At 40.7% G+C, this 17,023-nt stretch overlaps 1 protein-coding gene across 6 annotated transcripts in view; it reads left to right on the top strand.

Moving 5' to 3' along the window:
- Positions 1 to 17,023, top strand: part of IL34 (interleukin 34) — a 63,562-nt gene that overhangs the window by 32,353 nt on the left and 14,186 nt on the right. For 4 of the 6 annotated variants that reach the window (XM_031949974.1, XM_031949970.1, XM_031949971.1 and 1 more), the window contains 2 exons: positions 6,920 to 7,384; positions 14,702 to 14,823. In XM_031949974.1, coding sequence (XP_031805834.1) covers positions 7,357 to 7,384; positions 14,702 to 14,823 — 150 coding nt within the window. In that variant the 5' untranslated portion in view covers positions 6,920 to 7,356. The remainder of the gene's footprint in view (positions 1 to 6,919; positions 7,385 to 14,701; positions 14,824 to 17,023) is intronic. The other 2 variants (XM_031949973.1, XM_031949972.1) reach the window with 1 other exon arrangement.

Here is a 17,023-nt window from a genome sequence, read left to right as displayed (position 1 = left end):
TCTTTCTCCTTCTTTTACTAAGTAAACTATTCCTTATAGCAAAAACAAACAAACAAACAAAAACAGTGTGGACGGGGAGGAGTTCAGAAAAACTAACCAATACATCAGTTGTCTGATAGTACACGCATGGGATATTTTACATCCATAGTAATGCCATTTCAGGGCCTGAGGAGCATTTTCTCATTTCTTCTTTGGCGCCATGCATAGTTACGCAGTGTTCAGTTTCAAGGATTTGTTTTGTTATTATTCTTTTCATTTACACTGTTGTAGTCCTAGTGAGTAGTATTTTTTTATTTTACTCTGAACATAATTGTATATGTCTTCCCATGCTTTTAAAAAGTTTTATATTTTACCTGCCAAGATAAAGCCAGGAACTATATGAACACAAGTACAAAACACTTTTTGCACAAATAAAGTCAGATCTAAACAATTGGAAAAATATCAATTGTTCATGGGTTGGCCAAACTGATATAAAGAATAAATTTTTCTATTTTTTTCTTAGAAGATAATATTCCGTTAGATTATGTTACTCAATTTGTTTTAGTTATTTGCCAGTTGGTAGGAGTCTACTTGGTTTCCAGTTCCTTGCCACCACAAAAAAAAATGTTATGAATATTTTGGCGAATGTGGAACTTTTCTTTCTGTCTTTAGTCTTTTTGGGAAATATACCCAGCAGTGGGATGAGTGTGTGGGTCAAATGGCGTGGACATTCTAGTCACCTTCTTAGCATTATTCTAAATTGCTTTTAGACAGCTCCACCAACAGTGTATTGGTATATTTATTTTTATATAACTCCTCCAACACTGACTAATACCATCTTTTGTTTTTTTTGGCCACTTTACTAGGTGTGAGATATAATCTCAGAGTTTTGATGTTATTGCTTTTATTATTAGTAATTTGGAATAGTTCCAAATTGTTAATAGTTTGCAAGTCCTCTTTTGAGAACTATTTATATGCTTTGGCTTTTGATCATGGTCTTATATATTTATGTTAATTCTTTATATATTTTGGATAGCAGATCCTTATCAGAGACATTTACTAAAGAGATAGTTTTTTCTGATCAATTCCTTCCCTTCTTAGCTTAATTGCATGGGTTTTGTTAATGCAAAATCTTTCATTTCATTAATTTGTTTTTTAAAAATACATCTTAAATTTATTATTTATTTTACAAATTATTTCTACATTTGACTTGGTTATATATATCTTGTATATTTTTGAGAAATGAAGCCTTTCTCAGAAAAATTTGATGTAAATTTTTTTTAAATGACTCCATTATCTATGGTACTTGTTCATATTGCTTACTTTATCAGTACTTTGAGGAGGGGGTGAGAAGGAGGGAGAGAATTTGGAATTCATATTTTTAAAGAAGAGAAGGTTTAAAATAAATAATAAATTTAAGATGTATTTAAAACAAATTTGTATAGAATGATTATTTTTATGATATTGACTCATCCCACCCACAAACAATTAATATTATTCCATTTATTTAGATTTGTCTTTATTTGTGTGAAAAATATTTTGTAATTTTTTTTATCATTTCTGGGTATTTTCTGTTAGGTGGACTCCCTAGTACTTTACTTTATTTTAAATGGTATTTTATTTTTTCCAACAATTGCAAAGATAGTAATCAACATTCATTCTCGCTCCACCCCACGACAGCAAACAATCTGATATGTTATGCTTGTGCAATCACGCTCAATACATTTCTGCATTAGTTGTGCTGTGAAAGAAGAATCAGAACTAAAGGGAAAAACAATGAGAAAGAAAAGAAAACAAAGAACATTAACAGAAATGAAAATAATATCCTCCTATCTGCATTCAGACTCCATAGTTCTTTCTCTGGATGTGGAGAGCATTTTCTGTCATGAGTCTTTTGGAATTGTTTTGGATCATTATGTTGCTTAGAAGAGTTAACTTTATCTTAGTTGATCATCATACAATGTTGCTGTTACTGTTTACAATGCTTTCCTGGTTCTGTTCACTACTGCATATGTTTCTTAGTTTCAAGTATGTCCCTTGTAAACAATATATTGTTGGATTCTGATTTCTAATCCATTCTGCTACCTGCTTCTGTTCTATGGGTAAGTTTATCCCATTCACATTCATAATTATGATTACTAACTGCATTTTTCTCCATCTCATTTTTTTGTTTCTTTTCCTCCTTCTCCTCCTCCCTCCCTCCCTTTCTTCTTCCCTCCCTCCTTCCCTCCTTCCCCCCTCTCATTTTATCCTGTCTCTCTTAAAAGTTTTTGTTTCTAACCACTTCTTTCCTCAATCTGTCCTCTTTTATCACCCTCCCCCTTTTTCATATCCCCTTCCTGTCCTATTTCCCTATTGGGTAAGTTACCTTTATATATACAAATGAGTATGCATAAATATTTTTCCTCTTTGAACCAATTCTGATGAGAAGTTTCAAGAGTTGCCTTATCCTCCCTCCACTTCCTTCTCCACTCTAAAATTCTTCCTTGTGCACCTCTTTTACATAGAAAAAATTTCCCCATTCTACCTCTCCTTTTACCCTTTTTCCAGTGTATCCCTCTTTCTTACTCTTTCATTTCTTTCCAATATAAAAGACTCATATCCATACCCTCTATTTAGATTCCTCTTATCTGCCTTGATGATAAAGTTCTTAGAAGTTATATGTTTCATCTTTCCATAATGAATGTAAACAGATTAACTTTATTGAGACCCTTATAATTATTCTTTCATTTTTATGCTGCTCTTGAGTCTTGTATATCAATGTTAAAATTTCTATTCAGCTCTGTTTATTTCATCAGGAGTGCTTGAAAATCCTCTTTCATTAAATAACCATAATAACATTATACTCAGTTTTGCTTGGTATTTGATTCTTGGTTGTAATCCTAGCTTCTTTGCCTTCTGGAATATCATATTCTAAGGCTTTTGCTCCTTTAATAGAGAAATTGCTAAATCTTATGTGATGCTGACTGGGCTTTGTGATATTTGAATTGTTTCTTTCTGGATGCTTGAAGTATTATTTTCTCTTTGACCTGGGAATTCTGCATTAGTTATAATATTGCTGGGAGTTTTCATTTTGGAATCTCTTTCAGTAGGTAATTGGTGGATGCTTTTAATTCCTGTTTGACTCTCAGGACCTAGGACATCAGGGCAGTTTTTCTTTCTTTCTTTCTTTTTTCTTAATAACTTTTTATTGACAGAACCCATGCCAGGGTAATTTTTTACAACATTATCCCTTGCACTCACTTCTGTTCTGATTTTTCCCCTCCCTCCCTCTACCCCCTCCCCCAGATGGCAAGCAGTCCTATACATGTTAAATAGGTTACAGTAGATCTTAGATACAATATATGTGTACAGAACCAAACAGTTCTCTTGTTGCACAGGGAGAATTGGATTTAGAAGGTATAAATAACCTGGGAAGAAGAACAAAAATGCAAGCAGTTTACATTCATTTCCTAGTGTTCTTTTTTTGGGTGTAGCTGCTTCTGTCCATCCTTGATCAACTGAAACTGAGTTAGATCTTCTCTTTGTCAAAGAAATCCACTTCCATCAGAATACATCCTCATACAGTATCGTTGTTGAAGTATATAATGATCTCCTGGTTCTGCTCATTTCACTCAGCGTCATAAGTCTCGCCAATCCTCTCTGTATTCATCCTGCTGGTCATTTCTTACAAAACAATAATATTCCATAACATTCATATGCCACAATTTACTCAACCATTCTCCAATTGATGGGCATCCATTCGTTTTCCAGCTTCTAGCCACTACAAACAGGGCTGCCACAAACATTTTGGCACATACAGGTCCCTTTCCCTTCTTTAGTATCTCTTTGGGGTATAAGCCCAGTAGAAACACTGCTGGATCAAAGGGTATGCACAGTTTGATAACTTTTTGAGCATAGTTCCAAATAGGGCAGGTTTTCTTGATAATTTCTTGAAATGTGATGTCTAGACTCTTTCTTTGATCATGGTTTTCAGTTCAGGAACTCTTAAATTATCTCTCCTTGATCTGCTTTCCAGGTTATTTGTTTTTGAATGAGATATTTCACATTTTCTTCATTTTTTTCATCCTTTTGACTTTATTTTGTTGTTTTTGATATTTACTGGTCACGAGCTGCCAATTGCCAATTCTAATTTTTAAGGAATTGTTTTTTAGTGAGATTTTGTACCTCTTTTCCCATTGAACCAATTCTGCTTTTTAAAGTTTTTTTCTTCAGTGAATTTTTATGCCTCTTCTACCATTAGACCAATTCTGCTTTTTAAAGTTTTTTCTTTTACAAAACCGTTCATATCTTTTCATAATTTTTTGCATCACTCTTATTTCCTTGCCCAATTTTCCCTCTATCATTTCTAGCTCTTTTGTCACTTTTCCAGGTATTCCTGTTGGACTTGGATCCAATTAGCATTTTTCCTTTGAGGCTTTTTAGCTGTCTTTACATTATTGGCTGTTTCCGAATTTGTCTTGGTCTTGTCTGCCACTGTAGTAGTTTTTATGCTCAATTTTTTTTAGTTGTTTGCTCATTTTTCTAGCCTATTTCTTGCTTTTAAAATTTGTTAAAATTGGACTGCATATTGGGGGTGGGCCGTCATTTCCCCAAGCTTGAGGCTTTTTTGTGTTGCGGTTGTCAGATCTAGTTCTGGGGGATCTGTAAATTTGGGGTGCTGCCAAGGTGATGTGATCTTGGGAGGGGCGTGGTTACTGTTTTCCTGGGCTACACTCTGGTCTTTACTCAGGAAGGGCCCCTTGCTTTCCTGCAGCCACAAGCTCTGGCATTCTCTTTGCCTTGAAACTATGATCTGTGAAACATAATTCTCTGGATCTCTCGTTGTGATTGACTCCCAGTGCTATTCTCCACCCTGGAATTGGGACTTAGACCTACATATAAGCAATAGAATTGCCCCTCAATGCCAGAAAAGGGCCCCTGGGATCTCTTTTTGACCAATCCCCTTACTGCCTCTGGGCTAAGAGCTCCCAAAGCTCCTGCTGCTTCTAAGTCCATTGCCACAGTGGCAGATATGTCACAAACTTCTGCAAACCTCCTAAGTTTTCTTTATCTGGAAAAACATCTCCCTGTGACTTTTGGAGCAGCTCTGCTGCTCCAAAATTTGATGGACAACATTATTTTAAAGTTGTTTGGAGGGGAAGTTGAGAGAGTTCAGCTGGATTGCTGCTAATCTGCCATCTTTGCAAAAGCTCTTCAATTCCATATAACTGAAGTTATCTGTTCTGTCTTTTGTGATTGTGTCTGCTTCTTGTCTGCCTCCTAGTCACAGCTGTGCAAAGTACCTATTTGGGTTCTTTCCTCATTTCTTTCATGGTCATGTGTTTGGCTTGTATTTATTGTGAAATATATATAAGGTGTTGGGCTAAACCTATTTCAGGCAAATTCATTCTTACTAGCCCTCATTAGATTCATTCTCTATCTGACTTGAGCAGCTAGGTGGTACCATTGGGGATATAGGGTGCCAGGCCTGGAATCAGGAACAACCATCTTCCTGAGTTCAAATCTGACTCAGATATTTACTAGCTGTGTGACCTTGGTCAAGTCACTAAATTTGCTCATTTGTAATATGAGCTGAAGAAGGAAATGGCAAACGATGCCAGAATCTTTGTCAAGAAAACCCCAAATGGAATCATGGGGAGTAAAAATGACTTAACATTGTTAGTATCATACATTTGGAATGGGAAGGGACCTTAGAGTCATTGAGTTCAACCCCCTTCTTTTAAAGAAAGATAAATGAAATAGTAGACACAGATCTTCCTGACTCCAGCATTAAGTTCAAATCCATCCTCTTACACTATCTATGGGATCCTGAGTAAATGACTTACCCTCAGTTCCTCATCTATAAAATCAGAGATAATAGTAGTATCTATCTCACAGAGAGGTTCAAATGAGATGATATATGCTAACGTAATTTTTATATAGAGTGCTAATCAATGCTTGCTCTTAGTATTATTTTGGAGATGAGAAAATTAAGACTGAGAGAAATCAAGTCATTTGCCCAGGATCATACAGCTAGCCCAAGTCCAGCTCTCTCTCTATGGGCTCACCTAGCTACCAGTCATTCCTAGATTTTATACCAAGGCCCAAAACAGTGTTTCTCAAAAGTGTGGGTCAGACAACCTAAGACCCTTTTAAGGGGTCCACAGAATCAAAATGGTTTTCATAATTGTGCTCACTTCCAATTTAATTTCTAAAATGGTAAAAATTGGTTGTTATTACTTATGGAAACAAAAGCTCTTGGTGGGGCCCTCGATCATTTTTAGGGATGTAAAGGGATCCTAACACCAAAAAGTTTGAGAATCATTAGCCCTAAAACCTATATTCCATATTCTTAATCTGAACCCCTTCTGGGGTTTCATGACCTTCCTCTGATATTCTTACTGACTCCACTTGAAGAAGTGACATTTTTTTATCCTTGTCCTCGAAGTCTGGGTCAGCGGGCCCCTCAGCAGAGATGTCCCAAGGGAGAGAACAGGGGCTCTCTTTGCCTCTCTCCTAAGAGGAGCCGATGGGACACTTCCTGGAGCAGGGAGACCCCAATTCAAACTTGACTTTGGCTACTTCTTAGTTCTGTGACGCTGAGCGAGTGCCTGAACTCCACTTTTCCCCTCAGTTCTCCAAATTATAAAATGAGAAAATAAAAAAAAAAAAATCTTAAAAATAAATAAATAAAAGATTTAAAAAGTGATAAAATAATAAAATAATAGCATCTACCCTTGCAGGGTGGGTTGTAAGGATCAGCTGAGTGGTTTGTAAAGCACCTAGCACAGTACCTGGCACCTAGTAGCCCCCGTGTAAATGCTTTTTCCCTTTCTTGTTACCTTCCGAGAGCACTTAGCAATTCGTTCTGCAAAACTCTAGGTGTTTAATGCGTGTTGTTGCCTGACAGGCTGAACGTTCTTATGTAATATGTTTCTTTCCTCTTCTCCTTCCCCAGAACAGACTTAACACCAAGCAGCTGGAGAAGGAGAAACCTAAAACCTCCAGCAGGTTTTGATTGGATTCTGGGAGGCTGCAGGGATCCTGGCTTCTCTCCTGGCCCCGAACACCAGTCTGCCTGGCCCAGCTGTGGAAGGCCAAGGGATAGGATGTGCAGCCGGGGCCAAGGGCAGCCCACGCAGATGAGGCGATCAGGGTAGAAGAAGTTCACCCGGGCCCACGGCGTCCCCCCGACCCTCTTGCTTCTGCTCTCCCCCCCCCCCCCGTCTGGGTCGGGGCCATCATCTGGAGTGTCGCCCCTCTCCGTCAGCAGGGGTTTTATGTCTGCTCCTGAGGGGACCGTAGCCATGTAAACGAAGCCCTTTGCTTCTTGGCGTCCCGGCCACTGGGGGGAAGAGGCTGCCTTCGCTGACCGCCTGGACCCAGCTGACCAACATGCCCCGTGGTGGATACCTAAGTCTTTGTGAGTAGGATGGCCTGGGCCCAGAGCCAGCCAAATTCTGGTCAAGCCAGGGGCCATTGGTAACCATGGTGACTCTGGCACTCTGGATTTTTTTTTTTTTTTTACACATGTGAAGTTGAGATACTTAACCCTTGGCTCTGCTCTGGACAGCCTGTGTGCTTTCTGCCTGAGAGCCGTCCTTGACAGGAGTCTCATGTTTGATTGGGGGTGGGGAACGGGTAGCAGTGAGGGCCCAAGGTCTGGGGGTGGGAGTTCCTGGGGATGATGCTTGGGGATGGCTGGGAAGGATTCAGTGAGATCAGGAAGCAGCATCTGCCTTCTACTTGTAGTTATTGGGGGGGGGGGGGAAAGGTACTGAAGTGGGCAGAGAGGGATTTCTAATCTCCCTGAGGGGTTACTGGTTGAGGGTATCTCTTTTGAAAATTATGCTTAAAATGATTGCCTACCCTTTACCCTTCCCAAATGCATGTTAAAAAAAAAAAAGATACATTCACCTCTACTTTTATTTTTCAAGTTCTTGTAATCTTTATATGTCACATTCACTTAACACCTTGATTTTTCCTGTTTTTATAATGAGTATTTTTCCTTTTTATGTTACATATTTTTATTTTCCCCAGTTACATGTAAAATAAATTTTTATATTGTTTTTAAAATTATGAGTTTTAGATCCTCCTCCTTTTTCCCCACACCCCTCCACTGAGAAGTCTCTGTGAAGTTGTGTAAAACATTTCCATGAAAGTCATAAAAGAAAACAGATCTCTCCCCCATCCCCAGAAAAAAATCCCCAAGGGAAAAAAAAGTATGCTTTAGTCTGTATTCAGACATGATCAGTTTTTCTTGGGGTATGGACAGCATTTTTCATTATAAGGCCTTCAGAGTAGTCTTGGATCATTGTATTGCTGAGAGTAGCAAAGTCATTCACCAGCTGGTCATCCCACAACTTTGCTATTATTATGTACACAGTACATTTTACTTATCTTGAGCTCTTGGAAGACTATCCAGGTTTTCCTGATAATATTCTGCTTATCATTTCTTATAGAATAATAATATTCCTTCATAATCACATGCCACAATTTATTCAGCCATTCCTCAATTGATGGGCATCCTCTCAATTTCTAGTTTTTTGCCTTGAGAAAAGAGCTGCTACAGATATTTTTCATAAATACTATACATATTTTTTCTTTTTTTAAAATCTCTTTTGGGATTCATGCCTAATATTTTTATACATATTATACACAACTTTTTCTTTCTTTCTTTTTAAAATCTCTTTTGGGATTCATGCCTAATAGTGGTATTGTTAGGTCAAAGGATATGTATAATTTTATAATCCTTTGGGAACAGAGAAGATCATTTATTGATCATTTATTAATTAGGGAATGGCTTTTACCAAATGCACATTAAAAAAAGGCATTCCAGTGTGTCATGAAACCTTTAGCAAAGGCCCAGTCTGTCATAAAGATGTTCTGATATACTTAGGACACAAAACATCTTTCCTTTTCCTTCCTGAAAAAGGACAGAAATAGGATGTAGCAGTCCCACCTGTATATATTGTTAAATGTGAAGGTCATTTTTAGCTTTGGTAATAATAAGTAGAATCAAAACAATGAGGACTGGTTACGAAGAAGAATAACAGGATAACAACTTGTCCAGGGACTGCTTTTATTGGAAACATCATTCAGCAAGATGAGAAGCAATAACAGTCCCAATATAATGACAGTTGACGTTTATATAGCTTTCAGACGTTTGCAAGGAGTCTCTCTGAATGCCCGGGCAGGGACATCTCAGGCCTACAATAATTTGGCATCTCAATTTTTCCTGCGTGGCAGGATGGGGTAGTGGATAGAGCAGCAGGACTGGAGTCAGAACCACTCTGGGGCATATTAGTTTGTATATCCAGGAATAAGAAAACCTCTCAGTGTTGTCCCTTCTCCCCAAAAGAACATGGGTTACAGATCCATTGCCACTCTGCCCCAAAGTGGGAGACTTTCTACAACAAGGAATTCCCCTCATGGACTAGATTGTACGTCTAGTACCCTCCTTCCTTGAAAAAAGTCTTAATTTTTTTGCTGAACATCATCTCCCTTTTCATTTTGTAAACCTGGTTGCCTTCAGCCTGGGCAAAGGGATCAGTGTCTGCCCTTTGACTTCTCTTAATTTGGGGGTTGGATGGGGAGCAGGAGGACCGTTCCAGGGCAGGGGAGTTGAGAGGTCAGGATTGCAGCTAGCTGATGGCGGGGTCCAGTGCCTTGGACATTAGCTGTGGTTTCCCATCTTCCCCAGGGTTGAGGCTATCTGAATCCAAGGGCCGGGGCATCAACCATGGGCCCATGACTTATCGTTCCTTTTTTCATTTCTTAAGGCAGTAACCCTGTGGGAGCAGACCTCTAATTAGCAATTGGGTTTTCTGTACCTGTCCAGTAGCTCTACTGGCATTTCAGTGGCCTTGAGGCAACAGTATGTATCCGAAGGCCTGCCAGGGGTGGGATAGCTGCCCTAGTTTCTGGGAAATGTTCATATGTAGGTCATGGATCAATTAATCAAAAAGAGTTTATTGGGCCTAATGCCTGCTGGTGACTGGAACTCTGCAGAGTGTGGGGGTGAGGGAGGGTGGGGACATTCACAAGCGTGACTGCTGCTGCTCTTCTGTCCTCATATTTTTTGGGAAAAGGAGTCATTTGCTGAAATATTTCAGACCAATGGACTTATCTTCCTCTAGAAGTTATTGAAATAATTTTAAATCACTTAACTTAATTATTAAGATAATTTTTATAATTATGCATAATAAAGTATTATACTAAACAATAATTAGTAACTAATAAGAAATATTATAATTGACATTAGTAATTAACAATAAATTATTGCAATAACTTTAAAAGATAGGATGGTGGACTCAAAAGATCAGTGTTTGACAAATAAAAAAAATAAAAACTGGGGAAAGAATTATCTAAGAAGTAGACTTGGGAAAATTAAGTTTGGTAGGTACAGGATTTGGACCCACACCATATAATCCCACTGAATTCCAGCTGAATGAGAGATTGAAATATAAAAAAAGAAACTCTGGAACAAAAACAGAATGATTTTATTTCAGTTATAAGGAGAGTTTATATTTTTTCTGTTCTTACTTGCATTGAAATTAGATTTTTCTGGATAACAAACCAGTATATTAAAGAGCAAAATGGTGAACTGGGAGAAATATAACAGATTGAAAATTTGACACCTAAAATTAGGAGCATTAAATGACCTATGCCTCAGGGGATAGGAAGAAGGGAAAGGCAGGAAGGCTATTGAAGCATGGTGGAATGCACAGCTGAAAGAGTAGGAGGAGATCTGCCTGACTGGGACTTGTGAGAAACAAATCACGGATAACATTTTAATCAGTGGAAAATCAGACCGAAGTTCTGGGCTGTGTGAGATGAATAAATGAAGCATTTATTAGGTGCTTTTTCTGGAGGTACAAATAGGAAAGCAAGACAGACAGCCCCTGCTCTCAAGGAGTCCACATTCTTGTGAGGGAAGACGATACATGGAGAATGTTTCAGCTGCAAGTCAGCTGGAAAGATCCCATGATACAGACATAGGAGTTCAGAAAAGTTCAGAGAAGGGATGAATGAACTGTGTGGGCTTGAGTAGAATCACAAGACCATTAGAAATAGGAGAGATCATCTCTTTGGGGGGCTTTCTGAAGGTAAAGTAGGTAAGGCTGTATGGTGGAGAGTGCTCTGATCTTGGAGACATGGAGATATGGGTTAGAATCATGTCTTACACTTACTAGCTATAAACATGCCGTTTAATTTCTCTGACATTGTTTTCTTATCTTCAAAAAAGAGATAACAGTTATTATATATACACTCAATATTTAGGAGTATTGTGAAAAGATCATATAAATGTCACTAGGGATTATTATATAGGGAACTAAGACCTAGAAAGGTGACATAACTTGCTAATGAATTAGTGGCAGGGATGGGACTAGACCCTCTGGTTCCTCGGATCCGGGACCCAAGGCTCTGCCTCCTTGTTGCCAAGCCAAACTGGGTCCGTTCTCTAAGGCCCCACTCAAGTAAAGCCTTCTCCCAGAAACCTGTTTGATGAAATCATCCTGTGTCCCTTTCTATCGTTCTAATCTTTATTTCTCTTATCTGTGATCCAGAGTCTCTTTCCTCGGACCCAACACTCCATCTCCCGATTCTTAAGTATTTTTAATGACTGTCCCTTTCTACACCTGGATCTCTCTTCCTCCTTTCAATCATCTTGGTTTCCGTGATTTTCTTCAATGCCCACCTAGAATTCCACCTTCTAGAAGACGCCTTTCCTTCCCTAATTTTAACCCTTTCTTTTTATTGATTATTTCCAAATTATCCAGTGTGTAGCTTGTTTGCACGTTGTCTCCTCTCTAGACTTCGTACTCCTTGAGGATAGGAACTTTGTTTTTCCTTTCTTTGAATCCCCAGTGCTCAGCACAGTGCCTGGCACATAGTAGGCGCCCAATAAATGCTTGTTGACTGTCCAGGAAAATGAATGGGAAGAAACAGATCATATTCATCTTTTTACAGTGGGAGTTGGGCTGAGGGATCCAGCCAGCTGCTTCCATTCAGTTTGGAAAGGATTTTTCAGCTGGCTTCAGAAAAGCTCGTACATCCCATCCCTCTCATTTAATGCAGGAAGCCTTTCTTGGACTCATGATGACCCCCAGTGGTAAAGCTTGAGAAGTTTTCAGGGTTTGGCAAATTACATTGTGGAGAAAAAAAATAAAACTCCCCCAACCCCCAAAACAAAGCCATTTTCAGTGGTTCCTTAAGCGCCCCTGTGTGATGTGGTTGGAGTTGAAATCAGAAAGATCTGAGTTAAAATGTTCCTTTAGACAAAATCAGCTGCATGGTTCTGGAAAGTTATCTCTTTACATATATCAGCCTTGCTTTCCCCATCTCTAAAATGGGGATAATAGTACTGATTTCACAGACTTGCAAGGGTCAAATGACATAGTAGATTTCTGAGTACTTTATGAACCTTAAAATGCTCTATAAATGTTAGCTAGTATTACCCATTAGGAGACTGGAGAAGAGAAGGATGACAAATCAGTGTCTTGTGGCAATAAATGTCATTTTAAAGGGCTAGTTCTGATGGCTTATGGGATTTGGTCTTCTAAGTATGCTCCAAGTTATTAATTTTCATACATCCATTCAACAAGTATTGATTCTGTACTTGCTTTATATGCCAGGAACTGTTTTATGTGCTGGGAATACAGAAACAAAACTGAACACCCTCGGAGAACTTACATTCTTTTGGGAGAAAACAGTATATCCCTAGATAGATCAATGTGGAATATCTACAGAGTAATTGCAGAGAGTCTGGGGGGCATGGTAGTGAGAGCCAGTGGCCCTCAATATGGATGACTAAAAGATGAGAAGGGACCTCCAAATTCTCTCTCTAGGGAGGGAAGTTGCTATCAACAGGAACTGATTTAGAACTTAGTGGGGTGGAGCTGGCAAAGAGCAGGCTCCAGGTGCAGATAAAGGGAGAAAAGTTTCCTAGAAGAAAGGCAGATGATTGATAAATACTGTCAGATTTTTTGGGGGGGTGGGGGAGATGTGAAGCCGAGGTGGAAATCTAGGTATACAAATAGAAAAAGACCCAATGAAAGTAGAGACTAATCTACAAATAGATGTTTGCAGTTGGTAGTTGTTGCAATTTTGTTTGACTTTTCACAATCCCATTTGGGGTTTTCTTTCAAAGATACTAGAATGGTTTGCCATTTCCTTCTCCAGCACACTTTGCAGTCAGGAAGACTCCGGTCTCACACTCCATCCAAAGGGCCTCCTAGCTGCTCCAGGTGGGGTGGGTTACTTGGGTGATCATTTGAAGAGCACCAGATCCACCCCTTCCCCCATCCCCTACACCACATCCTGGTGATGAAAATTTTACCATTTCTACCAAAAGTCCTTTGGAGTTTCCAACCACTCCTACCCCTTTTAATACATTTATTATTAATATATTAAATTACAATTAAAATATATTTATTGCTAAGAAGCCATTATTTGCTAACACCTTAGTGGGGAATTTCCCAATAGGCCCCTGGGGATAGGGAAGGTGGGTATAAAGAGAATTCCTACAGATTCCCCCATTTTGCTGAGGACCACCTTACTAAGATGGCTGTTAGATTATTAGACTCCAGGTTTATGAAATCTTGGGCTTTAGAGATTCTTCTCACAGATTTTCTTTTATGGAGAAATGAGCTACAGAACCAAGAAGGAAATTGCCCTGGGTAAGCCAGTAGGTCAGTTTGGTAAAACTGGAGCTTGACCTTCCTTTTGCTGACACCTACCTTGCCCAAGCTTGGAAAGCGATCATGTCGTCTAGCCTGGAGAAAAAGTTATTAAGTCTGATCCTGGGAAGGGGTCTGTCCCCATTCTTATGCTGGGGCAGAGTAAAGATGTTACTGTGTTGATGGAAGCCATAGAAACCCTTCTCAGAACTGAATTTCTATCCTACAAGTCCCTAAGTTGAGAATGAAGAGGGAGGAAGACAGTGTAGACAATAGAATGAACCAGATCACACCCACCCAGCTACCCGAGTGTGATTTGCCTTGGTGGCCAGGAACCAGGCAAAGGCATCTCAACAGAGATAGACCCTCCAGGGCCATCGTGGTCCAGGAGCCCTTGTTGATCACCTTGATGAAAATGCGAGTCCTGCCGCTAGAGTGAAGGGAATGTGACCCCAGCTTCCTAAGCCTTGGGTTCAGATCCCGCTTCCGAGGCTTGCTAAGTATGATAACAAAGCTCCCTTTACTCCCGTGACTCTGTAGTGAGATAATAGTACTTGTAGTGTCTACATCACAGGACTGGGGGAAGCTCAAATAAGAAGACTGAAGAAAGGGAAGAAACATAAAGCACCTATTAAGTGCCAGGCTCTGTGATAAGGGCCTTACGAAAATATCTCATTTGATCCTCACTACAACTCTGTGAAGAGAGTGCTATTATTCTCCCTATTTTACAATTGAGGAAACTGAGGCAAACAGAAATTAAGATGACTGACCTAATCACACTGTCAGGAAATGTTGAGGTTGATTTGAACTTGGGTCAGTACCACCAGTTGCCCCCAGTGTAGTTGAGTGGCCAAATATAAATCATCAATATCATTACCATCAACATCATCACCACATCACCATCATCTGTGATTTTTACTCCTCTCTGGTATTCTGCTTGAGACCAGACTGCGGAGATCCTTCCTTTGTTGTCAGGAGCATCTAGAAGCAGGGCAGATCTTCCAAGGGACTGGAACTGACTTTTCTCTGACCATCTCCCTTGTGTTTGTGATTTGCAGATCTCTGTATTTTCCTTGGCACTATCCGGGGGGGTGAGGGTCTGGAGGCCCACACCAAAGAGTGTGCCATTACAGGGAGCCTCCGAGAAAAGCTGCAGTACAAGAATCGGCTCCGGTTTATGGTGAGTCCAGCCTATTGTCCGTGTGGACAGCTGCCCCGGCACCAAGGGCCCTGACTTGACTGGAGTCTCAGGCTGTGATTTCCAACCTTCCTTCCCTCTGCTCGCACCCGTCACCCTGAGTTGCCCATCCCTAGGTCTTCCTCCTAACTGTTCCAATATGGAGAGTAAGGAAGAGCCACTCCTGGAACTTCCTGGGCTCACACAACCAGAGAGTCCCCCATCTCCTTCCCTGCCCCCCCTTGCCACCCTGTAATTCTCCTCCCCCAGCCTCTCAAACTATGGAGCAAAGATAGATTCACTGTGTCACAAAAACTGAAGCAACCCTAAAATGGAAAGGTGGCTGCTCTTTTATAGCTCCTGCCACAGCTGTCTCCCTCCTGGGGTTTTTACACCTGCTGGGGTATTCACACCTGGTGGGTATTCACACCTGGTATTATTCCTGCTAAGAGTCCTTAAAGGAGGTGTTGGTGGGTTGCTCTGGTTGCTAGGCTGTACTATCCCACTTCTTTTGGGTAATCACTTTGTGATTCAAAAATGGACTCTGGGAAGCCTTTGGGGGGAAATTGCTTCTTCTCTGAGTCTCAGCAAGAATGCTGAAGGTCCCAGAAATTGGCCCGTTTGGTCATTTTGGGAGAGTTAACCCCAGATTTGTGGGTGCCGAGGGGAATTGGAGGCTGTGACTCCCCAGACTCCCCCAGCTATTATGGATCAGAGATGAGACTTACACTATAGCCTTCCTGACTCCAGTAGAGCATCTTGCCTCTTGAGGGATACACATGAAACTCCTTGCTGAAATGGTGGGCGGATGGATAGGGGAAGGACTGGATCTGGGTGCCCGTTGGCATCTTCTCTGCAGTTTCGGTGTGAGAGAGTTGCCTTAACATGGAGCAGTTGTTAGGTGACTTATTCAGTGTCACATAGCTAGTAAGTGTTAAGTGTCTGAAGCAGGATTTGAACTCTGGTTCTCCTGACTCTAGGGCCAGTGCTCCCCTGTGTCATCCAGCTGCCCCAGGGTCACAGTTTTTATGTGTCAGAGACAGGATTTGAACTCTGGACTTCCTGGCCCCAAGGCCAGCTCTCTGTCCACTGTACCACTCCTGGGTGCAGATGTGTAACAACCTTGTCTTCCTTTTGAAAGCCCCTGCCTCCTCTCAGCCTCTCCCCACTATCCCAGTCTTGCCATAGCCCAGGACATTCTTTCCAGTAATAGTTTTTCTCTTCTCTTGCCAACACCTAATCCTTGTGGGGATGTTCCAATACTCCTTGCTGCCCATTGCTACTTGGACCCTGGGTTGCTGTTGCCCACCAGCCTCTCCTCCTTTGAGGTTTAGGCTGCCCATATTTATCATCCAGTCCAGCTCCTGCTGCCTGTTGTCCACTATCCCAGGTCACTCTCCTTTCTCAGGATCCACAGGGAGGGTCCCAGCCTTCATCCCACCACCTTCTTCAGAACTCTGAAATTTCCTTCTCTGCTCTTAATCTCCCATTTCCCCCTAGAGACCCCGTAGGTCCCTCTCTTAAAAAGCTATTATTAACCCTCACAATCATCTTTAACCTTTCCTCCTATCTGTGCTTTACCAGCTCATCACCCTTGTCATAACTTCTTTCTTCTACCTTTTCAATCTTGAACCTTTGTCAGCCAAAGGTCAAAGCTACACTCTCCTCTGCTCTCGATTCCTTTGGCTTTTTTGTTCATATTTTTCATGCTTCCACAAACCCGACTCTGGATAGCTCCCATCACCTGTCTCCTCTGCCCCTGCTCACCTGCTGCCGAGGGGAGTACACAGGAGTACTGGCAAGGCCCACCGATAATCTATGTTAATCTGATGCCATCTGGGCCCTCACTGGAGCAAGGCAACCAACGCTTTTCCTCCTGCCTCCTTGATTCTCTAACTCACTCCTCCCAACAGCTGTTCCAAGCCTTCTCTCCTCAGGTCGTTCTTTAAGCTGAAAACAAACTTGATACTTTATTGACAAAACAGGCCATTAATCTCAAGCTTCCATTTTCCTTCTCTCTAGATTTAACACCCCTTGACATCATCTTGCATTCATTCTCTCCTCCTTTATTTTAGAATCCAATAGAGAGCTAGCCTTTCTCCTCACCAGATTTTCTCTAAGCATTCAACTGTCCCGTCTCCTCCCATGTTTTGGCAAATTACCTTTACAATTATTTTTACTTTCTCCAGTTCTGTCACTACTC

The sequence above is a fragment of the Sarcophilus harrisii genome, chromosome 2 (assembly GCF_902635505.1).
Source record: "Sarcophilus harrisii chromosome 2, mSarHar1.11, whole genome shotgun sequence".
NCBI classification, from domain to species: Eukaryota; Metazoa; Chordata; class Mammalia; order Dasyuromorphia; family Dasyuridae; genus Sarcophilus; species Sarcophilus harrisii.
Note: the sequence above shows the minus strand (reverse complement) of the source record. Positions and strands in the feature narration are given on the sequence as shown.